Source organism: Loxodonta africana, chromosome 13 (assembly GCF_030014295.1).
Source record: "Loxodonta africana isolate mLoxAfr1 chromosome 13, mLoxAfr1.hap2, whole genome shotgun sequence".
Taxonomy (NCBI): Eukaryota; Metazoa; Chordata; class Mammalia; order Proboscidea; family Elephantidae; genus Loxodonta; species Loxodonta africana.
The window spans coordinates 57,143,001-57,170,257 of record NC_087354.1 but is presented as its reverse complement, the minus strand read 5'-3'; the positions used below and the strand labels follow the sequence as shown (position 1 = coordinate 57,170,257).

General features: G+C 41.8%; 1 protein-coding gene across 1 annotated transcript in view; it reads right to left on the bottom strand.

Moving 5' to 3' along the window:
• The window catches only part of ADAM10 (ADAM metallopeptidase domain 10), a 165,509-nt gene extending 138,722 nt beyond the window's left edge, over positions 1-26,787 (bottom strand). Inside the window, exon 1 of the mRNA XM_064267488.1 lies at positions 26,551-26,787. Coding sequence (XP_064123558.1) covers positions 26,551-26,605 — 55 coding nt within the window. The 5' untranslated portion in view covers positions 26,606-26,787. The remainder of the gene's footprint in view (positions 1-26,550) is intronic.
• Positions 26,788-27,257: the final 470 nt, after the last annotated feature.

Here is a 27,257-nt window from a genome sequence, read left to right as displayed (position 1 = left end):
GCACAGCTCTATCATCAAACCTCACAAGTATATATTCACTCATCTTCTCAACTCTCTCTGGGCAGGGCTCGGCCTCTGACCACTCATCAGTGGAGTCCTGAATGTTGCTCCGATGCACCGGAGCTTCCAGGTATCCAATCTACCTTTGTTACAGATCTTCCTGGTTCCCTGGTTCCAAGCTGCCGACTTGTCTACTCCAATTCCTAACCACCTACTCTATTCCCGATCCTCGTTTCTCATTAGATTCTCCCAGGCCTGGTTCCATCAATCTATAAACACGTATGACCTGGTACTATCATTGAATCGAGTGTGAACCAAGAAAATCCATATTATCAGGCAAAGTAACATCAGACTCAAATAGGAATCCAAGATTTTGTGCTCCTTGCAAATCAACATAGAAATCCTACACAGGAAACTCAACCCAGAAAGTATACATTATCCATAAATACTAAAGCATTGTCCAATACAATCGTATTCAATTCCCACATTTTCCATGCGATATTCTATTACTTAAAGCAGTATCAACAAGTGACAATAACACTGGGACCCTCCCCACTTTTATCTTCCTCAAGAATACCCAGGTATCCCCAGAAGCCAGAAACATAAACCATAATTATCCCAAAATATCACGTGAAAAACACCAACACTATCCTGCCTTCCACTGCCACTTTTGTGCCAGAAACTCAACCTTAAAGTAACTGGAGGAAAAAGTAACCTAACTGTCTGAAAGGGGCACACTACCGCAGCAAGCAAACATGTCTGCTCAGTTCAGAATTCAAGTTTCCAGTGATGCTTCTGATTAGAAGAGCCTCATTCAGATGACTAGTTCACATGTCTATGTCCTAGTTGTAAATGAAAGGCAGAGAATAAATTAGGGAGAAGACACTTATGAGGCTGAAAATGTGCCAAACACAGCAAGGTTCCAAAGATTCTAGACAGTCAAAACCATGACAAATGCCTGGCCTCTTTGTTCCCATCTTTCAGCCTTGTCCCCTACAGTCGGAGTAATGCTATCAAGCCATGTCATGTCCTTCCTCTGCTCAAAACCTTCCAAAGGAACATCCAGCTCAGTCGCCATAATACTGTATAAAGAAAAATGTTCCACGTTCTACTTTGGTGAGTAGCAGCCAGGCTCTTAGAAACCTGTGAGCGGCCGTCTAAGATACTCCACTGGTCTCACCCTTTTGGGAGCGAGAGAGAATGAAGAAAATTAGAGACACAAGGGAAAGATGAGCTCAAAGGACTAATGGACCACATAGACCACGGCCTCCACCAGGCTGAGCTCAGTACAACTACCTGGGGCCCAGCTCCCACCACTGACTGCTCTGACAGGGATCACAATAGAGAGAAAAACGTGGAACAAAATTCTAACTCTAAATAAATAAATAAAGACCAGACTTACTGGCCTGACAGAGACTGGAGAAACCCCAATAGTATGAGCCCCCAGACACCCTTTAGCTCAGTAATGAAGCCACTCCTGAGGTTTGCCCTTCAGCCAAAGACTAGGCAGGCCCATAAAACAAAATGAGACTAAGGGGGCACGCCAGCCCAGGACCAAGGACAAGAAGGCAGGAGACAGGAAAGCTGGTAAGAGCGAGCCCAAGGTCGAGAAGGGAGAGTGCTGACGTGTCATGGGGTCGTTAACCAACGTCATAAAGCAAATGTATGCTGTTTAATGAGAATCTAGTTTGTTCCGTAAACCTTCATCTAAATTTAAAAAAAAAAAAAAAAAAAAGACCTTCCAAAAGTCTGACCGTTCAAAGATTTCACCACGGCTTACAAGGCAGAACGTGATTCTTACAAGTGGCTCCTCTTCCCTGCCCACCCCACCTCTCTTTTCCCCCACCTTCTATCACTACCCGTACTCTGTGTGCTAAAGCCACGTTACTCTCCTTACCGTGCCTCCAACACCAGGACCATGCTTCTCCCTCAGGCCTTGTTAAAAACTGGTTTTTAACAGTTTCATCTTAATAAGAACATCGCAAAGCTTACAAGTTTTACTGGGTAAAATTACGTAACTATGCGTGTCCTCTCTGCCTGCCACATCCTCCCCTCAAAGCAGGACTGACGGCCACGCTTCATTCAGCTATCTACTCAACTTCTTCCCTCTCTAAAACCATGTCCCACTCATTTTCTATTCCAATATCTCACTCTCATTTTCTTCAGATTTTTTCTCATAGACATATATCCTCCCCTGCTAGAACATAAAGTCCGGGAGAAAGAGAACTTCATTTCATTCACTCATATATCCTCGTCACCGAGAACGGAGTCAGACACATAGTAGGTGCTCAATCAATATTTGCTGTAAGAATTAAGGAATCAACATGGCAATCCAAGGGAGTTTCCATTTTCATTTATATTTATAAAGAAAGAAAACTATACTTTCCTGAAAAGACAGCCACAAACCAATCATCAGAAAAACCACGGTCCCATGATGCTCATCCAAGAAGTAAAGGCTAGCATTCGGAAAATGTAATTTGTATTAAAAAACAAAAACTTATTACGGATCTATTCACCAGATAAGCAAAAATATTCTTCTACTGATGCTATGCGCACACTTCAAATATTTGTCTTTGCAATTATACGTGTAGTTTATATCACCATTTTGCATGACTTTCTGGACAGATTTATAACTCAGTATTGCTTCATGGAAGTTTTCAGCAACAATGAAAGTACTCAATACAACTTACTTTATGCTCCAACAGTTCTACTGGCATTACATCTTTATATAGGGAAAAAATTAGACTTCCTTGGTTTACCACTTATAAATTGTGTAATCTTGGGCAAGTTTCTTAATGCTCTGTGCCTCAGTTTCCCCCTCTGTGAAACTGGTGGAATAGCAATAAACTCAAAACCAAATTCATTGCTCTCGAGTCAATTCCAACTCATAGTGATGCCATAGGACAGAGTAGAATCGCCCCACAGGATCTTCTTGGCTGTAATCTTCACAAAAACAGATTTCCACATCTTTCCCCCACAGAGCAGCTGGTTAGTTTGAATGGCTGACCTTTTGGCTAGCAGCTGAGTACTTAACCACTGTGCCACTAGGGCTCTGAAATAGCAATAGCTGTACCTGACAGAGGATCCCTGGTGGCACACTGGTTAAGTGCTCAGTTGCTAACCAAAAGGTCAGCGGTTCAAACCCACCAGTCGCACCACAGGAAAAAGATGTGGCAGTCTGCTTCCTTAAAGACTCACAGCCTTGGAACTCCTCACCGGGCAGTTCTACTCTGTACTATGGGGTCGTTAGGAGTCAGAATCATCTCTACAGCAACAAGTTTGGTTTTTTTGGTTTGGTACCTAACAGAGTTGTTTTATTAAGTAAGTTCACACGACTCATTTAATATATCAATATTAAACAATACCTGTACCTAATTTAAAGGAGCCCTGGTGGAGCAGTGGTTAAAGCGATCAATTGCTAACCAACAGGTTGGCGTTTCGAAACCACGAGGAGCTCCACAGGAGAAAGATGTGGCAGTCTGCTTCGGTAAAGATATACAGCCTTGGAAACCCTAAGTGGTCGCTATGACTTGGAATCCACTCAATGGCAGGGGGTCTGGTTTGGGTACCTAATTCAATGGATTACAAAAGTTAACGTATATAAAGTGCTTAGAATAGCAAACAGCATATAAAAAAAACAAACCTGTTGCCGTCATTCCAACTCACAGCAACCCTACAGGATAGAGCAGAACTGCCTCCTGGGTTTCCAAGGGTACAATCTTTACAGAAGCAGATCACCAGGCCTTTCTCCCACGGAGACACTGGGTGAGTTCGAGCTGTTGACCTTTCGGTTAGCAGCCAAGGGCTTAACTGCTGTACCACCAGGAGCTTGGGTACCCTGGAACTTGCAGCTGGTGTCTGAAGTGAGGGCAGTCTTGATGAGAACCTCCCCATCTTTTTCTTCCTCAAGACTACCCAGGTATCCCCAGAAGCTGGAAAGTAAGCTTGGACTAACTCCAGGTAGGCAGTGTCAGAAGTCACTGCAGGTACTTTAATAACTAAAAACAAATAAACAAAAAGGAACACGTAGCAGTTGGGAAAAAGGAACTTAGTTTTTGCAGAGAAAATTCTAACGCATTCAACCTACCTAATTAATTCACAGGGCATAAAAAGCACTCAACAGACAAAACCAGTACACTAGTAAAAATGATAGTTCCATTTCATTTTGAAGTCAGTTAAAGTAAAACAACTAATCAGGAGCTCTAGAGTCATTTTTTCCAGACATCTGGTTAGAAACCTCGGCACATTTACACATATATAACGGCACTTACTATATGTTAGGTATGGCTTTATGTGTTGAGAACACAAAGGTGCACAAAGAAAGTTCCTGCACTCATGAAGCTTTGTATTAGACAAGAGCTAAATCAGTGCTTTCTACAGAGCTGTGTGTGGCTGGAGCTGAAATGGGCAAAGGAAGACCTGTGGGGTACCGGAGAAATGGAAGTACATGTCCCTCACGTCGAGTCTTACAAACCACTGCTTTTACTGGCGATGGTAAGCCACTGGAAGGGCTTTTGGCGGGGGGGGGGAGGCTTTGTTTTAGCTGTTAACTTTTTTTTTAATCAAGGTAAAATTCACATAACACAAAATTCACCATTTTAAAGTATACAATTTGCTACTGAATGGATTTGGAAAAAGAAGTGGCAGGATTTAACTTATAATTTAGCTTTTTGAATAAGGTCACTTTGACTGCTATGTTGACAACAGACTGGAGGGGAACAAGAGTAGCATGGAGAACAGTTAACAGTAATCAAATAGAGATGGATGTTGACTTGTATCGGGGAAGTAACAGTGGAGATGCTGACCAGTCAAAACCTGCACACACTTTGAAGGAGGAGCTGACAGAATCTGCTAAGACTGCATGTAGCGAGTGAGATAAAGACAGAGATCAAGAACAACTCAAAGTTTTTTCGCCTGAAAAACTGAAGAATGGAGTTTCCATTTACTGAAATGAACAGGACTATGGGAGAAGCTGGGGGTGAAGGGAATCCCAGTTTGGTTTTGGCTATAAGCTGGAGATGCCCGTTCGGCATTTAACTGGAGATGTCAAACAGGTACTTTGGGACATGGGAATCTGGAATTGGAAGGAGAACTCTGGGCTAGAGAAACAAACCTGGGGGTCACCGTCACATTAAAGGTTATTTACAATGACTAAGCAGTAGCTGTACAGCACAGCAACTAATTCTTCCAAAGGTTTGTTGCCATTTAAATTAAAAAATGATTTGCAGTCCACAGTTGAGCTATTTTCTTCCTCTAATTTAAATCCTGTACATCAAACAGATTTGTACTACAGGAAATAGCCCACAAGTCTAGGAGAGAGACAGGCTGACTAACTAGTATTTCCGCTGCCCCTAAATACAGGCCATATCTTCTTTTATCACTATTTAATATACCAATACGTTACCTGCACAGGGCAAAATGAACAGGGAAGATCACAGGAAGGAGTCAAAGGACGGCAATCCATAATTCCTTTTATGCCTCCTGATAAACAAAATATTCACCAAGGGTGTCCTCATTTAAAGATCTTAACAATGAAGAAACAGATCGGTTACTTGAAATTGATGAAAATAAAAACATCTAACCTTGTACAGTAAAATGCCACTAATCTGACATTACTGGAAAATGGTATCTTCCACTATGGAAAGCTTCTAGATAACTGAAGTTTAACTATATGCCATAAATCTTCCCATTTGAACCACTACTGATTTTTTCCCCTTACTTTAATATCTTCTTCATTGTTGTTAAGTTGCACTGAGTCAATTCCGACTCACAGCAATCCTACGTACAACAGAACAAAAGACCGCCCAGACCTGTACCATCCTCACAATCTTTGTTATGCTTGAGCCCACTGTTGCAGCCACTGTGTCAATCCAGTTCGTTGAGGGTCTTTCTCTTTTTCGCTGACCCTCTGCTTTCCCAAGCATGATGTCCTTTCTCAGGGGACTGGTCCCTCCTGATAACATGTTCAAAGTACATGAGATAAAGTCTCACCATCCTCGCTTCTAAGGAACATTCTGGCTGTACTTCCAGAACAGATTTGTTCTTTCCCCAGCAGTCCATGGTATATTCAATATTCTTCACCAACACCATAATTCAAACGCATCAATTCTTCTTCGGCCTTCTTATTCATTGCCCAGCTTTCGCGTGCATATGAGACAACTGAAAATACCATGGCTTGGGTCAAGCAGACCTTAGTTCTCAAAGTAACATCTTTGCTTTTTAACACTTTAAAGTGGTCTTTTGCAGCATATTTGTCCAATCATTTTATTTTCTGACTTCTGCTTCCATGGGTGTTGTTCATCGCAGGCCAAGTAAAACGAAATTCTTGACAACTTCAGTATTTTCTCCGTTTACCATGATGCTGCTTTTTGGTCCAGTTGTGAGGATTTTTGTTTTCTTTATGTTGAGATGTAATCCATACTGAAGGCTGTACTCCTTGATCTTATCAGTAAGTGCTTCAAGTTCTCTTCACTTTCAGCCAGCAAGGTTGTATCATCTGCATGACGCAGCTTAGAAATGTGTCTTCCTCCAATTCTGATGCCACGTTCTTCTTCGTATAGTCCAGCTTGTCAGGTTATTTGTTAAGCATACAGATTGAATAAATATGGGGAAAGGATACAACCCTGATGCACACCTTTCCTGACTTTAAACCATGAAGTATCCCCTTGTTCTGTTCCAACGACTGTCTCTTGGTCTACGTACAGGTTCTTCATGAGCACAATTAAGTGTTCTGGAATTCCCATTCTTCTCAATGTTATCCATAATTTGTTATGATCCACACAATCAAATGCCTCTGCATAATCAATCAAAAAACAGGTAAATATCTTTTTGGTATCCTCTGCTTTCAGCCAAGATTCATCTGATATCAGCAATGACATTCCTCATTCCATGTCCTCTTCTGAATCCGGCTTGAATCTATAGCAGTTCCCTGCTGCAACCGCTTTTGAGTAATCTTCAACAAAATTTTACTTGTGTGAGATATTAATGATACTGTTCGATAATTTCCACATTCTGCTGGATCACCTTTCTTTGAAATGGGCATAAGTATGTATCTATTCCAGTCAGTTGTAACTGTCTTCCAAATTTCTTGACATAGATAAGTGAGCACCTCAACCACTGCATCTACTTGTTGAAACAATCTCAATTGGTATTCTGTCAACTCCTGGAGCCTTGCTTTTCGCCAATGTCTTCAGTGCAACTTGGACTTCTTCCTTCAATATCATCAGTTCTTGATCATATGCTACCTCCTGAAAGGGCTGAACCTCGGCCAATTCTTTTTCATACAGTGACTCTGTGTATTGCATCTTCTTTTGACGCTTCCTGCATCAGTCAATGTTTTGCCCATGTTATTGTTGCTCTTAGGTGCCGCTGAGTCAGTTCTGATTCATAGAGACCCAATGTACCACAGAACACTGCCCAGCCCTGAGCCATCCTTACAACCGTTGTTATGCTTGAGCCCATTGCTGCAGCCACTGCGTCAACCCATCTCGTTGAGGGTCTTCCTCTTTTCCCCATAGAATTCTTCAATATTGCAACTCAAGACTTGAATTTTTTCTTCATTTCTTTCAGCTTGAGAAATGCTGAGCGTGTTCTTCCCTTCTGGTTTTCTAACTCCAGGTCTTTGCACATGTCATTATAATACTTTACTTTGTCTTCTTGAGCCACCCTTTGAAATCTTTTGTTCAGCTCTTTTACTTCTTTTCTTTTGTTTGCTTTAGCTACTCAACGATGCTCAAGAGCAGAACCTCTTCTGACATTCATTTTGGTTTTTCCTTTCTTTCCTGTCTTTTTAATAACCTCTTGCTTTCTTCATGTACGATGCCCTTGATGTCACTCCACAACTCATGTCTGGTCTTAGGTCATTAATGTTCAATGTATCAAATCTAATTCTAGGGATGGTCTCTAAATTCAGGTGGGATGTACTCAAGGTCGTATTTAGGCTCTCGTGGAATTGCTCTAATTTTCTTCAGCTTCAACAAGTACTTGCATATGAACAACTGATTGTCTGTTCCACAGGTGGCCCCTGGCCTTGTTCTGATGATATTGAGTTTCTCCATCTTCTCTTTCCACTGATGTAATCAATTTGATTCCTATGTTTTCCATCCAGTGAGGTCCACCTGTATAGTGCTGTTTATGTTGCTGAAAAAAGTACCTGCAGTTAAGAAGTCGTTGGCCTGGCAAAATTCTAGCATGTGATCTCCAGCATCGTTTCTATCACTAAGGCTATGTTTTCCAACTACCAATCCTTCTTCGTTTCCAGCTTTTGCATTCCAATTACCAGTACTTACCATTGCATCAATTTCAGAAGGCAGAAGTTGGTAAAAATCTCCAGTTTTCTCATCTTTGGCATTAGTGGTTGGTGCATAAATATGAATAATAGTCATATTAACTGGTCTTCCTTGTAGGCGTATGGATTGACAGCACTGTACTTCAGGATCAATCTTGAAATGTTCTTTTTGATGATGAATGCGATGCCATTCCCCTTCCATTTTTCATTCCCAGTATAGTGGATCTTATGACTGTCCGATTCAAAATACCAGTCCATTTCAGCTCACTAATGCCTAAGGTATCAATCTTTATGCGGTCCATTTCATTTTTGATGACTTCCAATTTTCCTAGATTCATACTTCGTACATTTCATGTTCTGATTATTAATGGTAGCTTGCAGCTGTTTCTTCTCATTTTGAGCCGTGCCGCATCAGCAAATGAAGATCCTGAAAGCTTTGGTGCATCCATTTCATTAAGGTCAACTCTACTTTGAGGAAGAAGCTCTTCCCCAGTCATATTATAAATGACTTCCAACCTGAGGGGCTCATTTTCCACCACTATACCAGACAATGTTCCGCTGCTATTTATAAGGTTTTCACTGGCCAATTTTTTTAGGAGTAGAATGCCAGGTCTTTCTTTCTAGTCTTAGTCTGGAAGCTCCACTGAAACCTTTCAACCACGGGTGCCACTGCTGGTACTTGAAATACCAATGACATAGCTTTCAGCATTCCAGCAACACACAAGGCACCACGGTACGACAAACTGACAGACACTTGAGGATCTTCTTCATAAGCTAGGCTAATCCTTATTAAAATCATTATCAGAAGCCAAAATGATGCAATTACCAAAAAAAAAAAAAATTTTTTTTTTTAATTATGTTACTACATCATTGTTCCTACATAAAATAGCTCCACTCTGCCATGTAGTTCTGTCAATGTCTCCTCCTTTCTAATCCATTAATTTATTTTACCAAGATGGTTCAAAGTCTCCTACACAGAAAAGCATTTTATTTTCTATTCCTAATTGTAGCTACCAGAAATCTGGCCTTCACAAAGCTTGTACTAAAATCTCATGCTGCCTAGTACTTAAAAGCCCCGTGGGGAATTTGAACATCCTCACACTTAAAATCTTCTTGGTTATGTAGAAGAATGTCCTTGTAAATATGATAAGTATTTAAGGGTACGATTTACTTTCAAATGGTTCAGGGGAATAAAAAAGAACGTATGTGTGTGCAGAGAAAGCAAAAAAAAAAAAAAAAAAAAACCAGCTGCCATCAAGTCATTTCTGACTCATGGTGACCCTATGTGTGTCAGAATAGAACTGTGCACCATAGGATTTTCAATGGCTGATCCTTCAGAAGTAGATCACCAGCCTTTTCTTCCAGGCACCTCTAGGTGAACTCAAACTACCAACCTTTCCGTCAGCAGCAAGCCTGTAAACTGTGTGCACAACCCAGGGACTACATGTACAGAAAGAGAGAAAAAACAAACACGGCAAAATGCAACCATTAATGAATCTAGGTAGAAGGTCTACAAATGTTAGTTGTACTGTATTTCCAGCCCTTCAGAAAGTATAAAAATTTTCAAAATAAATTTAGAGAAAAAGTAAACACACTATATCAAGCAAATGCCTATATATAAAATTGACAGATGACTAATTGGATAGATTTATGAGATGAAGAAAGCAGGTAACTTTAATTTTCAAAATTAAAAAAAAAAAAAAACTGGGAAAAATAAAGTAATAGCAAACAATTACCTATATGTAAGAGTGGTTGGAAAACAACTTGAAGGTTCTATAAAGCAGAAAAAACGTAATTTGATTCTACCAAACATCTTCCAGCTAGCTCCTTGGCACTACAGAGCCTGGGAGGTCTTCCCCTACTTGTAACTCGAAAACATTATTTTCATTTTCTATAACTTTTTTAGTCACTAGGACACAGGTACTTACTAAAGGTAATCTACCTTTAAAAAAAGTTTTTCCTGGTTATAAAAGTGATTACTATAAGTGACTACTGTGGAAACACAGCATATATCTCCAGAGATTTGGTTTCTGTCCCCAAGCTTTTAAAAATGAATATATATTGGGGCAACATGAGTTTTTCTATGTGGCCTTTCATCTTGGTTCTTTGGAAAAACAGCTTGAGAGATTTTTCCCCCAAGCCCTGAGGAGCTACCTTTGCCCTAGTTTTCTATCCCAGAGTTTGTGTTACTTCTGTCTAGGTTGACTGACATTTCCTGGGTAAGCTGTTTGATATTTTTTGTCTGTTCCTGTTCTGCAGTCTGCCTTGTGATTGGCATGCTCCTTGCAGGGATTGGTCAATAGGCTTTCCAAATGAAGTGTCTGTGACCTACTGAGGGGATTGGTCAGTTTGTGAGCCAATGGGAGGGCCCATGCCATGAGACTGACAAGGAGCTGGGTATATATGCATCAAGCCCCACAGAGGTTTTCTTCTGACAGAAAGAAGCAAGAAGAGAAGCAGAAGAAAGAAGCAGAGAGGGGGGAAGCAAGGAATCTCTTAAAAGAGCTGTAACACAGGTCATGGGCTATAACACTGAAGACAGCAAGAGGCCTGGAAGGGGTCCAGTGGCAGCAAAGGACAGCAGGGCCTAGAGGAGCCTGTCCTCAGGGGGCTGAGAGGAGCCTGTCCTCAGGGCGGTCAAGAAGAGCCTGTCCTCAGGGGGGTCAAGAAGAGCCTGTCTTCAGGGGGGGTCAAGAAGAACCTGTCCTCAGGGGGCCGAGAGGAGGCCTGCATGGCTGAGAGGAGCTGAGAGAGCTGTCCTGCATTGAAGAAGGGAAACTTCGCCTATATGCTTCCTTATCCCAAGTCATAGCCTGTTGATCCTGATCCCAAGTTGTACCTGTTCCTTATTAAACCACCTGTAAATATGGTCTATAAGTTCTGTGTGACCATTCCAAGGGATTATTGAATCCAGAAGAGAAGTATCCTCCAGGGGAGGACGGCTGATATCAGAATTGGTAAAAAAAGTTTGAGAGTAGAGATCTGTCTGACCTCCACCTCATGGAAATCAGCCTTGGGCTAATCTTGATTAGCATATCCTCGCTCAAAACAGGCAGATTCTGGTGCTACTATTGCTTCCACCATTTTACACATACAAAAAAAAACCAAACCCATTGTCATCAAGTCGATTCAGACTCATGGAAACCTCATGTGTTACAGAACAGAACTGCTCTATAGTTTTCTTGGCTTTAATCTTTATGGAAGTAGATCGTCAGGCCTTTCTTCTGCAGTGCCGCTGAGAGGGTTCAAACCACAACCTTTAGGTTAGTAGTTGAGCACAAACTGTTTGTGCTGCCCAACAAAGTGCCTAAATTATGTTCTGATAGTAAATGATCCAATCTACATGCAAAGGCAGGTTCTAAGAACGATAAAAAATCCCAGTAAACAATGGTTTTTAAAACATAACGTATGTCTCTGAGAGGCCGTATATTTTTAAGAGTATGGACTCTGAAGCTAAACTATATCCGAACCCTGGCTTTCAATAAAAAGCTGTATGAAGGACAGGAACCATCCCCGAAGACAACTCATCAGAAATGAAAGGGACTGGTCAGCGGGTGGGAGAGAGATGCTGATGAAGAGTGAGCTAATTATATCAGGTGGACACTTGAGATTGTGTTGGCAACTCTTGCCTGGAGGGGGGATGGGAGGATAGAGAGAGAGGGAAGCTGGCAAAATTGTCAAGAAAGGAGAGACTGAAAGGGCTGACTCAAGACGGGGAGAGTAAGTGGGAGTAGGGAGTGAGATGTATGTAAACTTATATGTGACAGACTGATTGGATTTGTAAACGTTCACTTGAAGCTTAATAAAAGTTATTATAAAAAAAAAAAAAAAAAAAAAGCTGTATGATTTCTCTGACCTTGGATAAGTCACCCTCCCTGAACCTGTCTACTTGTTTTTAAAATGAGAATAACAGAACCTATCTCAGAGAGATGGTGTAAAGACTGAGTTAATACAAAACATGCAGTAAAAAAAGTGCACGGCATATAGCAAAACCAAAAGTCATTGCCATCCAAGTCTATTCTGACTCACAGCAACCCTATACGCCAAAACAGAACTGCCCCATAGGGTTTCCAAGGAGCGGCTGGTGGATTCGAGCTGCCAAACTTTCGGTTAGCACCGAGCTCTTAACCACTGTGCTATCAGGGCTCCGACATATAGTAAATACCCCATAAATGCTAGCCATTGTGATTATTTTCCATAGTCCGTGTGTAGGTAGCACCTTACTTTCCAGGAACCCTTCTAACCAAAAGGGTCTTTCCCAACCACTGAACCCAAAATCTATAATCTTCTGTTTCAATCTAAATTAAATTTAAGAACAGGGCAAAAAACACAAGAATGAAAATTTCATTAATACCAGGGGAAAAAAGAACCACAGTGTACTTTACTGATGGTGTATCAATATCATCTTTGTGTCGGATGGCAATGGTATATAACAAACAATTTATCTTTCCTATCTATATCTAAAAAGTTGATTCTACATTTTAAGAATGGACGAAGAAAATCTACAAAAATGTTCTGACATTACAGACCTTCCTATTTACAGAAAAACTCAATTACAATAAATGAGAGCACACATAAGAATAAGCTAGCGCTGGCACATTTCCATTTCTCAGAAAAATTATTTGTAATCAAGTTGTTTTCAACACTTCCACTTCTATAATTTTAAAACTAGGCACCAAGAGCATTTTTGCACAACATAAAAGTATACTTCCTCACTAAGGAACCTGAGTCATCAACTGTATCTTAGGCACCATACTGTACTGACCAATGCTTCTTATATGAGATGTATTTACTCTGGTCTTGAAGCACTAAATGTGACTAACTGTTCTCCTCTATGACAATGGTAGGCTTCCAGAAACTATTATATCTTGCATTTCAGCAATATACCTCAGTGCCTTTATTGCACTCTTGGAGAAGCTACTTCTATAACGTGACTTCAAAGTTAAAACAGAATATCCATTTCTTCACCAGAAACCAGTCAAATCACCTTCTAGAAGCGAATATCTAGACCTAACAGTTCCAAGTGAAAGTTCAAGGTAGGAAGGTAAGAGGGCATGCTGACTAAACACTACTAAACACTAAAAGGTATTTCAACACACCCACTTTTTTTAAAAGAAGCTAGTCTCTAAGAAACCCTGGAAACCCTGGTGGCATGGTGGTTAAGTGCTACGGCTGCTAACCAAAGGGTCGGCAGTTCGAATCCGCCAGGTGCTCCTTGGAAACTCTATGGGGCAGTTCTACTCTGTTCTATAGGGTCGCTATGAGTCAGAACTGACTGGATGGCACATAACAACACAACAGTCTCTAAGAAGTAAAAATAATAAAGCAAAGAGTCTCAGTGAAAATAAGTAGCTCTTTTTTGAATTATAAACTAAATCAATCACTAAGGGCACAAAATATCAATGATTAAAATCTACTGAATATATTAAATTTCTACCACTAACTTATAGAATTTAAAAATCCAAAAATAGAAATGTGTACCTAATTGAGATTTCAATGCTGATTGGAAATCAATGCCTTTATATAATTTTAAACACATACAACTACAGACAGTGTTCCACAAAAGTGAATCTGGCTTCAGCCTCTCTAAAGCACCCAGAAGAGTGACTCCACCTGCCACCTCACTGTAGCTATTCGCCTCTCCCACACTCTGCATTCCATCCCAAACCACTCTCCTTACCTGACCTCTCTCCTGTATTACACCCCAAACTGTCCACCTCTACCTCCTTCCAGGAAACTAGGGTATGCAATTGAAACATCTCTGAACTCTATGGCAATGGGTTTAAAAGGGGGAAGGGGGGTGAAGTTATGAAAAGACTTTAAAGTTTTTGAGGACCTATGAGTTCAAATTTTGAAGAAAAACTTGTGAGGAGCTGATCATAACTAATTCTGAAGATAGATTTGCAAAGTTGCTAGTTGAGTCCCTCAAAATATCTTATCACAGGGGCTAAAATTCTGCTAATCCATGACTCTTCTGGGTTAACTAGCATCTGGCTTTTGGTTTTGTTTTTAATAATCTTCATGAGCTATCAGTTATTACTGTTGGAAATTAATAGAGTCAAACTGTTTTCTTCCCAACGACAAATTAGAAATGAAGAATGGGAAATGGTGGAAGACAAATGAAAACGTAAATATTTCAGAACTGCAGTGCGGAGTACATGTGGGGGGAGTGAGGCTTGAGCAGGATAACAATACGGGGAGCTTCTATAGAACTCATCAGGAAGTTGGGTAGTCAATTAAAACAGCAAGTTATCAGACACAACAAAATAAAGAAGAAAATTCAAATTCTCAAGCAGGGTTTCTCAACTTCAGGACTACTGACGTTTTGGACCAGACAATTCTTTGCTGTAGGCAGCTGCCCTGTGCACTGTAGAATGTTTAGCAGCACCAGACCTGGCCTCTACTCTCTGGATACCAGCAGCACCCTCCAGTTGTGACAACCAAAAATGTCTCCTAGAGGCAAAACTGCCCTGGTTGAGAACCACTGCTCTAGAGCTTGTTTTCCACCCCCGCCCCCAAAAAAAGGACTCCTCTACTAAATGGTTTCCTGTACGGAGGTACCCTAGAATTCCTGCTATTCTATGCATAAAACTGAATTTTATGGATTGCTGGGAAAATTATTAGATTATCAAAATTAAATTTTGATGTCTGAATCAACTTATCAGTGTGAATGACAACGTATCTATCCCCCCGCTGGCAACAACCCACACTGTAACCCACGCTATACGCAGTCCTCCCCATTCCGCGGGATTGTAATACCTAACCTTTATTCTTAGACTTGGGGTTCTGATATATACCATACTAATTATGAAAAAAAGTCACCTCCTAATTTTAATATATAAATATTTTAACAAAAATAATTACGACATTCAGTTTCACATAATAAAGCTATTTTCGAAATTTAGCTGACAGGCTGTACTAAGACTCCTTCACGAATTTAATTTCTATTAAATGACAATACATGTATTAGATATACTCAGAAGTCCAGCCCACTTATCAAGCTAAGTATGTGGCAATCCTGTGGTCTTCTCGATGCACTTTAATTCATATTTATTATAAATCTTAATGTGAACCAGGCACTGTGCTAGTCCTAAAATACACAGACTAAGAATAAAGCTTCTGCCTCCTGACACTCATTCTGGTAAAGATACACATAACAAGAAGACAAAACAACTGAACTTATCAAGCCTCAAGAGAAAAGAACAAAGAAAAGCATACAAACCCAAAACGAAATATGTGATTCAATTAAGAAATCTAACATTAGAATTACTGGAATACTAGAGCGCCATGAAAATAAAAAAAGCATAGAAACCACTTTCCAAGAGATAATCAGGATTTCCCAGACCTGGGCAGAGAAACAAGCCTACGAATACAGGAAGCTATACAATGAAATGGTTTTCAAGGCTACATGAACTCCAATAGGAGAGACACAAAAAGATCAACTCTCTGCCATATCCTAATAAAATTCTTGAAAACCAAAGACAAGGAGAGAACTCTGAAAACGGCAAGAGAAAAACAAATATGACATACTAAGGGGCTTTCATAAGAATCAATGTGGATTTCTCACCAGAAACTCTAGAAGCCAAGACAATTGGGAGAAATATATAAACTAATAAAACAATTGCCAACCAAGAATTCTTCACCCAGCAAAGCTGTCATTCAAAAGGAGGAAATCAGATAAACATACGAAAATCAGCTGGATTCCCCTACACCAACAAAAATAACACCGAACAGGAAATCACCACATCAATACCATTTACAGTAGCCATGAAGACAAAATACTTACGAATAAATTTTACCAGAGATATAAAAGACTTATACATAGAAAACTACAAGACACTACTACAAGAAACCAAGAGAGACCTACATAAGTGGAAAAACATACCTTGCTCATCGATAAGACGACTCAACGTTGTAAAAATGTTTATTCTACCAAAAGCGACCTATAGATACAATGCAATTCCGATCCAAATTCCAATGACATTTTTTAATGAGATGCAGAAACAAATCACCAACTTCATATAGAAGGGAAAGAGGCCCCAAATAAGTAAAGCATTACTGAAAAAGCAGAACAAAGTGGGAGGCCTCACTCTACCTGATTTTAGAACCTATTACACTGCCACAGTAGTCAAAACAGCCTGGTACTGCTACGACAGATACATAGACCAACAGAGCAGAATTGAGAATCCAGACATAAATCCATCCACATATGAGCAGCTGATATTTGACAAAGGCCCAAAGGCAGTTAAATGGGAAAAAGACAGTCTTTTTAACAAATGGTGCTGGCATAACTGGATATCCATCTGCAAAAAAATGAAACAAGACCCATACCTCACTCCATGCACAAAAACTAACTCAAAATGGATCAAAGACCTAAATATAAAATCTAAAACAATAAAGATCATGGAAGAAAAAATAGCAGCAACGCTAGGAACCCCAATACATGGCATAAACAGTACCTGAAACATTACTAACAATGCAGAAGAGAAGCTAGATAACTGGGAGCTCCTGAAAATCACCTATGCTCATCCAAGACTTCACCAAAAGAGTAAAAAGATTACCTGCAGACTGGGAAAAAGTTTTCAGCTATGACATTTCTGATCAGCGTCTGATCTCTAAAACCTACATGATATTGCAAAAACTCAACTACAAAAAGACAACCCAACTAAAAAATGAGCAAAGGATATGAATAGACACTTCACTAAAGAAGACATTCCGGTAGCTAACAGATACATGAGGAAATGCTCCTGATCATTAGCCATTAGAGAAATGCAAATCAAACCTACAATGAGATTCTATCTCACTTCGAGAAGGCTCGCATTAATCCAAAAAACACAAAATGAGAAATGTTGGAGAGGTTGTGGAGAGACTAGAACACTTACACACTGCTAGTGGGAATGTAAAATGGTACAACCACTTTGGAAATCGATTTGGCACTTCCTTAGAAAGCTAGAAATAGAACTACCTACGATCCTGCAATCCCATTCCTTGGAATATATCCTAGAGAAATAAGAGCCTTTACACAAACATACATGCACACCCATGTTCACTGCAGCACTGTTTACAATAGCAAAAAGATGGAAGCAACCAAGATGCCCATCAACGGATCGATGGATAAATAAATTATGGTACATTCACACAGTGGAACGCTAAACATCGATAAAGAACAGTGATGAATCTGTGAAACATTTCATAACATGGAGAAATCTGGAAGGCATTACGCTGAATGAAATTAGTCAGCTGCAAAAGGACAAATATTGTATAAGACCACTATTATAAGAGCTCAAGAAATAGTTTAAACTGAGAAGAGAATATTCTTTGATGATTACCAGAGGGGGAAGACAGGCAGGGAGGGACGGGGTTTTCACTAATTAGAGAGTAGATAAGAACTATTTTAGGTGAAGGGGAAGACAACACAATACAGGAGAGGTGAGCACAACTGGACTAAACCAGAAGCAAAGAAACTCCCTGAATAAACTGAATACTTCAAAGGCCGGCATAGCAGGGGTGGGGGTTTGGGGACCATGGTTTCAGGGGACATCTAAGTCAACTAGCATAATAAAATCTATTAAGAAAACATTCTGCATCCGAGAGTGGCATCTGGGGTCTTAAACGCTAGCAAGCGGCCATCTAAGATGCATCAATTGTTCTTGACCCACCTGGAGCAAAGGAGAAAAATGAACACCAAAGACATAAGGTAACTATGTGCCCAACAGGCAGAAAGGGCCACATAAACCAGAGACTACATTAACCTGAGACCAGAAGAACTAGATGGTGCCTGGCTACAACCCATGACTGTCCTGACAGGGAACACAACAGAGAACCCCTGAGGGAGCAGGAGAGCAGTGGGATGCAGACCCCCAATTCTCATAAAAAGACGAGACTTAATGGACTGACTGAGACTAGAAGGGCTCCAGAGGTCATGGTCTCCAGGCCTTCTGTTAGCCCAAGACAGGAACCATACCCAAAGCCAACTCTTCAGACAGGTATTGGACTGGACTATGGGATAGCCAATGACATACTGGTGAAGAATGAGCTTCTTGGATCAAGTAGGCACATGAGACTATGTTGGCATCTGCTGTCTGAAGGGGAGATGAGAGGGTAGAGGGAGTCTGAAGCTTTTGATTAGCAGCCAAGTGCTTTTACTACTGCGCCACTAGGGCTCCAAATGACTAGCCACAGATTACTGAAAGCCTGTGCAAAGGTGTGACAAGTCCCGAGCAAACCTAACAACTTGGAAATGGGATAAAATCCCAAACTCTCACACCCATCCCAACCTATAATGTTCTACCTAAACACAAAATTTAGACCTTTTTAACTTCAAGGACAGGTCCTCGAAGTTTTATAAAACCACACCCTCTGCAATGCAACAATCTCTACATCTAGATTCAATATAGAGTGGGCCCCAAATAAATTCTGTTAACTTTACATGAAACATTCATCAAGTTTGACCAGTTTTTCATCCACATCAGCTCCTATTCTATCCTTGTGTGTTTCTACAATCACTACCCTAAACCCTGGGCTCAATCACCCAATTCATCAAGCAGCTAATTTACTCCTTACTGGATCATATCCTAGTTCAACATGGGCTCTAACTAACATCCCATCCATTTCGTAGTTATCATGATTTAGAATATGAATCCTAAGAGTCCTTGTTATCATGGACCGGTTAATATTTCTTATTTTCTGACATGGACTCTCCATGCCAGGCAAACCAGCCTACACACATCTTATCAGGCTACCTCAAAAAGCCTTCCCCACCTGGCTGACATCCTTAATGAATCCTCCTTCCAACTGCAACTATGATACATAACTGGAACTTGATTTTTACACCTCGGCATTTCTGTCTAGTATGACCACCTCGGTATTTCTTACTTTTCTTCTCACTCAGGAGCCCTGGCCGCACCGTGGTCAAGAGCTTGGCTGCTAACCAAAAGGTTCGCAGTTGGAATTCACTGGCCATGCCCTGGAAATCCTATGGGGCAGTTCTACCGTGTTCTACAGGGTCACTATGAGTCAGAATTGATGTGACAGCAATAGGTTTTTTTGGCTTTTTTCTTCTCACTCTAAACTGTGGCTTCTCAACTCCTACTGGCCACAGACATACAACAAACCCTGGTGACTACACAGCAGTGTCGGCACTATACATATTCTCACATTGTTTAGCTAAAGTTGCAGTAGCTTCAAAATGAAGTCACCGGTATCAAAGGGAGACTACATCGCCAAGAACTGCTCTCAGGACTTAGAACTACACCCACTAGCACTAAGGCCAAGCCTTCACACTCCCGCACAGCAGTGTGACTGCTGGCACAGGAATCTAACTGGTAGAATTACTACAGTTTTTCCACTTATCCTTGATACTGCTTCCTTTTCCTAGGATAAAAATTGATAGCTCGACTAGTTAGAATTATCATTGCTGGATTTTTATTCAAAACTAGTAGGATTTTTAGAGAGTTGCTTGGGAGAATCATTAACAATCATTAAAATAAATCAATTCCTCCTGGGGGTGGGGGGAACCAACCTGAGCTCTTTACCCAAGCATGTCACACAGAGTCGCCCATGTGAAAAGCACATCAAATGCAAATCAGTCCCTGCAATTTGGACCGTCCGTCCCTATGACTTTGGGCTTGAGACTCAGGTATGAAGCTACCATTTGTTTCTCTCCACAGCCTTTCATATCTACGACTTGTCTCTCCACTTAGTGGCCACGCAGAGCTCTCACTGAAACTTTGTTAGGAGTCATGGCCAATGACTACAGGTCCTTTACCCTGCCTGCAAATCTCCTCCCTCACATAAAGTATATTTTTGGTAGTCCAAAAACCAAACCAAGTCAATTGCCATCTAGTCGATTCTGACTCATGGCAACCCCATCCGTTACCCTACAAAGTCTGTATTTTAAGCTAGGCCATCACAAAAATATACCCCCGATTTTTCTAACCGTTAGAAAGTGATACAATTAAAAGACACACAAAAACTTAACATTATAAAAAAAAATCATAAAATCACCAAAACTATAACACACAACAGCTGCTTACTGCAAATTAACAATAAAACAAACACATTTACCAGATGCCTCCAAGCATCTACCCCGTTTCCTTTAAAAACAGGAGTCCCTGGGTGGTACAAACGGTTAACATGCTTGCCTGCTAACCAAAAGGGTGGAGGTGCTGGAGGTTCAAGTCCACCCAAAGGCACCTTGGAAGAAAGACCTGGCGATCTGTTTCCAAAAAATCAGCCATTGAAAATCCTAAGGAGCACAGTTGTACTCTGACTAGCTTGGAGTCACCATGAGTTGAAATTGACTCAACGGAAACTGGTTTGGTTCAGTTCCTTTAAACACAGAGAATATTTTTTCTTAATTTACTATTTACATGACTGCAGAGAATATCACAACCGAACATTTAGAGTATGTTTAATATCGATAACCTAATGTATTAGTTTGGAACCGCAGTACTCACAATTCGGATCTAGGCCATGATACACGTACAACCAGGTAAGTGTACATTTTATTTGCTGTGTCTTCCTGCTTATTCATCAGTTTCCTCTCTCCATTTCTACTCAGCCTCACTTTAACTAGCAAAATCCAAGACTACAACATCATCCCAATTATCCAGTAAGTAAGAACCTGGCAACCTCAACAGTAAACTCCACAAAGCCAAAACATATACATTAAAATAACAAACTACCTAAAGCCCAAATATTTTTTTTTCCCATAGAAGACTCAGAACTTATTTATAGCACTTTATGTTCAAGTGTCAAGCATGACTGATTAGTTTCCTCACAGAAAATACATTAGAAACAACTAATTAGAAGGTGACACCCTCAAGGGTTGGGAAACCTAACCAAAAAGTTGGAAATACTGTAAAACTAGACACAAGAATAAAAATCACAACATCTAGAATAACTATAAGAATGATAAACTACCATGCCCATTTCACTAGTTTCTTGAAGTTTTTTTAAAAAAAAACTATGACAGAAAAAAAAAAAATTTTTTTTTTACAGAGCTCAGAACAATAACATTTCTTCTTATACTGAACCTAAATTGCTTAAGAAAAATAAATCCTCAGCCCATTTTAAGACAGTAAATGTGTAATACATTTTTAGAAAAACTTCCATCAAAAATAACCAAAATTTTAAAAAGTCTGTTTTCAGAGAACTGACATACAGAATCTTCTTATACCTGCATCCATCATCCTCCAACAGTGCTAGAAAAGTGTAGTTTATTGCTGAATTTATTGCTCCATTTCATTTTCTGAATTTCAAAAGCAGAGTTTGTGTTTATATCCCATTCTTAAAAAGGAAAAAAAGCCTAAATGTTTATTTATGTGGCCTTCAATTAAATTTCTCTGAGTCTCATCCCAGTAGTAAAAGAAATGCTTTCTTATTTGCTTACTGAGACAAAAGACATTTGATATACTATAACATCCATTCTTTCTTAAAGATCTTTAAACTGTGTTACTATTTTGAAAACAGGATTTTTAAAAATAGCTAATAACCTAATCCTGCCAAGAAGTATCGTATGTCCGTTTTTATTAATAAAAAAGGTAAGAAAAATAGAAAAACAAAAAATAATTACAAAAAGCTCTATAAAAAATTGGACAGGAGGTCACAGTCAAAAAAAAATTTTAACACTGAATTGGCAAATGTTGTGTTATTTTTACAACAATAATTTTTAAAACAAAATTTTTTAAGCTGGGCCATCTATGCAAGATAAAGAAGCTGAGGCAGAGATGCCAAGAGCATGCCTACAGGTCCCAGGCAGGTAGCACAACCGAGCAAGGCAGGCCAGGTGTGTTCCCAGCAGGAACGGCAGGGACAGCAGTCACTGGAAGACCATGTCTAGTCGTAGGGGGGGCAGCTGTTCTCCACCACTTGCTTCCAGACAACAGGAAAGCAGCCCAGCAGTACCGGGGTTTCCAAGTCTTCAGAACAAATCCAGAAATATACTAATTTCATTGAGAAATTTCCTGATTTTTTCAATGGTGATCACTAGTTGAAACTCAGAGACACTGCAAATCAAACAAAACACATTTCTAAGGCCACCAGATATTGACTTTGACTAATGTGTGAAAGCTGCTTTTTAAAGAAGTATGAGGGGGCAGTGGGTAAAAAGCTTAGGCTTTGAGGTCAAACTGGTTTGGGTTTGAATGCCTACTTCACCACTCAACAGGTGGACGATGCTAGGCAAATCATTTCCTCAAGTCTCAGTTTCTTTAACTGTAAAATATCATCCCTCAAGTAAATTTTGAAAGTGGAACTCCTAACACAGTAACAGATATACAACAGGCACTGAGTCCTTGAACCAAAACCAAACTCATCGCTATCAAGTCAATTCCAACTCATGGTAATCCTATAGGACTGGGCAGATCTGCTCCATAGGGTTTCCAAGGAGCGGCTGGTGGATTCAGGCTGCCGACCTTTGGTTAGCACTGTCAAACTTTTGGTAAGCAGCTGAGCTCTGAGCCGCTGCACCACCAGGGCTCCATTGAATCCTTCCAAAAAAAGCAAACCCATTGCCGTGGAGTCAATGCCTACTCCTAGTGACCCTGAAGAACAGAGCAGAACTGCCCCACAGGGTTTCCAAGGAGCAGCTGATAGATTCGAACTGACGACCTTTCTGGTTAGCAGCCACAGCACACTGTAGCTCTTAACCACTGCACCACCAGGGCTCCATTGAGTCCTTAAGAGAATTTAAAAAGATCAGATAATATATACCCTTGAAGGTCTAAAACAAGTTACAAAAACAGACACCACAAAACAGATGGGTACCTACCACAGCCATTCCCCTCACTCACTTCCTAATCCTTGCCGCGGTCCTGTACGTACACTCAGAACATAACCGTTAATGTAGGAGATGGCTTGAAATGAGCCTTAAGATGACAGAGCTAACTGGACTGTCAATTTCAAATTTGACCATACTCTGAGGCTTTTAATATACTTGGGGCAAGCCAAAAAAGATGAAGAGTCAGAGCACCTTAAAGACAAAAAGTCTGCCTTTCATGGAAACCTTGGTGGCATAGTAGTTAAGACCTATGGCTGCTAACCAAAAGGTCAGCAGTTCAAATCCACCAGGCGCTCCTTGGAAAACATACGGGACCGTTCTACTCTGTCCTATAGGGTCACTATGAGTCGGAATCGACTTGACGGCAGTGGGTTACGTGCTGGTAGAACAGAACTAGCTTAAGCTTTAATACTTTTGGCCAAACATCATTGCAGAACTTCCAGAAAACTTATTTCTATAGAGTGCACAATACAAAGCAAAGCATTTTCACCAAATTTTTCAATGTAAAAAACATGTCATGCTCCAAAGTTCATTTCATATATGATTTCATCAAACCAAACCATTATGGGACTGAATTAACTGCTACAACTGAAATAGCTTTTGACTTCTCAAACTCACAAAGAAAAAAAAAAAAGGAAGAACGAGCATTAGGTCTCCAACATACCCAAAACATATCCGTGTTAAAAAGTAACATTCACATTATGTAAAAATTATTTGGGCTATATTTAACCAAAAAAAATTTTTTTAAACTATTGCCAAGGAAAGATCAGTCCAAAGGACTAAAGGACCACAACTCCCAAAGCATCCACCAGGCTGAGTCCAGCACAACTGAATGGTGCCCGGCTGCCACTACCGACTGCTCTTACAGGGATCACAATAGTATGTCCTGGACAAGGCTGGAGAAAAATGTACAACAGAATTCTAACTAAACAACAACAAAAAAAAACACCAGACTTACTGATCTAATAGACTGGAGAAACTCTGACAGCATCGGGCCCGGACCCTAATGAAGTCACTCCTGAGGTTCACCCTTCTGCCAAAGATTAAACAGGCCCATAAAACAAAAGACACTAAATGGATACACCAGCTCAGGGGCAAGGACGAGAAGGCAGGAGGGAACAGGAAAGTTGGTAATGGGGAACCTGAGGTCCAGAAGGGGAGAGTGTTGACCTATCAGTGCGTTGGCAACCAATGTCACAAAACAATACGTATGTTGTTTAATGAGAAGCCAATTTGCTCTGAAAACCTTACCATCAAGTCAATTGCAACTCATAGCAGCCCGGTTCCAATAAATTTCTACAGTATCAAATAATTTTAATAAAAAGCATTTTTATACAGGAATCTCGAACATGACCCTCTGTACAGACACCAGCTGAACGCTAGAAGTCTGATAATATCCTCCTACAGATAACAACGCAGGATCCAACAAGTGCTAGAAATAGACTATATTAGGAAAGGCAAGTTGTATACTCCCAAACACTTTAATTCTCCCTTCCAGTTTCCCACCCCAGTCATATGAAATTAGCAAGTAAAAACTTAACGCACTACGGTGGTTGACAAATTTTTGGAAAGAGGGAAATGAACTAAAATGGTTTATTAAGTACTTGAAAATAATTTATACTTTGAAGTTAAATCCGTATATCCACTACTTCTAATACACACATGGTAAATTCTCTCATAAGCTAAAATAAACACATACCATCAATTTGAAAGTAATCCATTCCACAAATCATCTTATTAATGTCTTACTACTTGACCACAAACGGCTCAGATTAGTAAATGGAAATTACATATTATGACAAAACTTGAAATATCTTCATATAGTCGAAAGGTGTAATCCTGATGCTAATTTTAAAATGAAAGCATTCCATAACTGTATTTTCGAAAAAGTATCTGCTTAAGAAAAAAAGTCAAGTAGCATTTTAACCACTGTTAAACTAATAACGATAGAGACTTTACAAAGGACTCCGGAGTTCTGAATTTAGAAGATTTCTCGATAACAAGGGTCTTAACCCCAAAGGCTAGGCTGCTAATTTATCTTCAAGCAACAGAATACACCAGTCTCTACTGTCTTCATCCTCTTCATCCTTAAAAAACAAAGGTCATTTTATACACTACAACTCATCAAAAGTGCCTATGGGTTTGTCTTACTTTTCACTACCTCATGGAGAACAGTGTCTAACTCCTGGTAATAATCACAAAAAGTGAAAATTGGCAGATAGGAAAAGTGATCTGCTAGAAGTCACCTTCGGAACATAAATGCAAATGTTAGGGTTTAAAAGGCCTTTATAAAGTGTCTCCAACGCATGATTCTTTTTAAACTAGACATCCATTTGCAACTCTTTATCTAAAACGTTTATCTATCGAATGAACACTAGGGGCTACAACACAAGTATTCCTATACAGTGTCTCACTCTGGGGCTACTTAATACAGAACACAGACGCCCGGCCCTGCGGTCCTAAGTCGCAGTGACAAAGAAAAGCAGGGAAACAATCCAATACGTGCAAATAGTCAAATATTTTCTAAATTACCAAATTAGGTTACAGACACTCATCCAAAGCATTTCAATCCAATGCTTTTAAGCATACTTTGAGACTTTCAAATACACTTTGGGGCAAAAGCCAAAAAGCTACCTAAAATAAGCACTTCACACAAGAAAACGATGCAGCTAGCCCAGAATACACAGAAAACAAAAATCGTTGTCTTCAAAGCCTAAGTCACTGAGAAAATGTATGCTTTTAGCAAATGAGCTCCAATTGGCAGTTGTGTGGGGGGTGCCACTGCTGACAATCCACTAACAACGAACTGCACAATCTACTCCACCTGAGAGTTGAAGAAAACTCTGCAAGTTGGGTCCCCCGGGCGGGGGCCGTCGCTCCAGGTGACCCACTCCAGCGCGCAGCTCACAGCGCAGCCCGGACCGCCTTCCCTGCGCCCGGGCAGCGGTCTGCACAGGACGCACGCCCCCCCGGAGCTCCCCGAGCACCGCCGCAGCCGCCGCTCCGGGCAAGCGGAGAGCGCAGTGGCCCCTCGGCGGACCCGGGCCGTGTGGATCGCCGCGCCCGGGAAGAACAATACGCGAGCCCGGCCATGCACCTCGCAACTTCCCACGAGCGCCGGCGCCGCTCCCCGCGCCCAAGCCGACTGGAGCCCGCCGCCGGCAGGGCTGGGGCGGCGAACAGCGACCGCCCGCGCCCGCCGGGCCGGCCTGGACCCGCGCTCCCGCCGCCCTACCCACTTTCCTCCCCGGAGCGCCCCGCGGCGGCGGTGGGGGCGGGGAAGGCCTCGCCGGAGGCTCGGGCTCCACGGCCGCCGCGGCAAGGAGCGCGGCCGGGCGCGGGGGACAATAGCGAGCGGCGGCGCGGCGCGTCCGAGTGGTGGCGCAGCCGGCCGGCCGGCTGACGGACCGGCGCTCGGCCCCGCTCCGCCGCGCGGTCCCCGCCGTCACGGCGCCGCCGGCGCCCCCGGGTCGTGCCTCACCTCCCAGCCCCGGCGCCCAGGAGAGGAGCAGGATTAACACTCCGAGCAGCCCCATCTTCCGCCGCCGCCGCCGCCTCACGGTGAACAGCAGCGCATCGACCCGGAGGGACGCGCTCAGGGCTGGGTCCCGGGCCGCCGCGGCGAGCGGGACCTCCCCGGCAGGAGAGTCAGCGAGGCGCCTCCCTTGCGCTCCACTTGAAGGGCCACGCTCCCGGCGCCTCCAAACAGGCGCTCCCTCCCGCGTCCGCTTCCTTCCTCCCGGCCCGCTTCCCTACCCTCGGCTCTCGCGCTTCTCACCCCTCCCCCGGCGCGGGCCCCGCCTCCTTCCTCACCACGTGACTCGCGGCAGTCCAACGGGCACTCGGAGCTGCACCTCTTCCTCCCGCCCCTCCCCCTCCCCCAGGCGTCCCGGGGGCGCGCGCATGCGCGCGGGGCCAGGTTCCCCGGCTGCTCGCCGGTCGCCGCTTCCTGTCCACCGGCGGAGAGCTGGGATTGGGCGTGGGAGGCGGGGCTTCACCTGTTCCCGCCCCCGGACCGGAGCGTTCCTGCACGGTGGCACGCTCAGCTCCGTCTTAAAGCGATTCACCTTGGGCTGAAGTGGGAGCGTGGAGGATGTAAGAGGGGCCGCTTTACACTTTCTAACTTCTCAAGGACTGCAGGTTTCGGTTTCTCTCTCTGCCGCGCGTGGTGCACCACCGCTGCCAAGT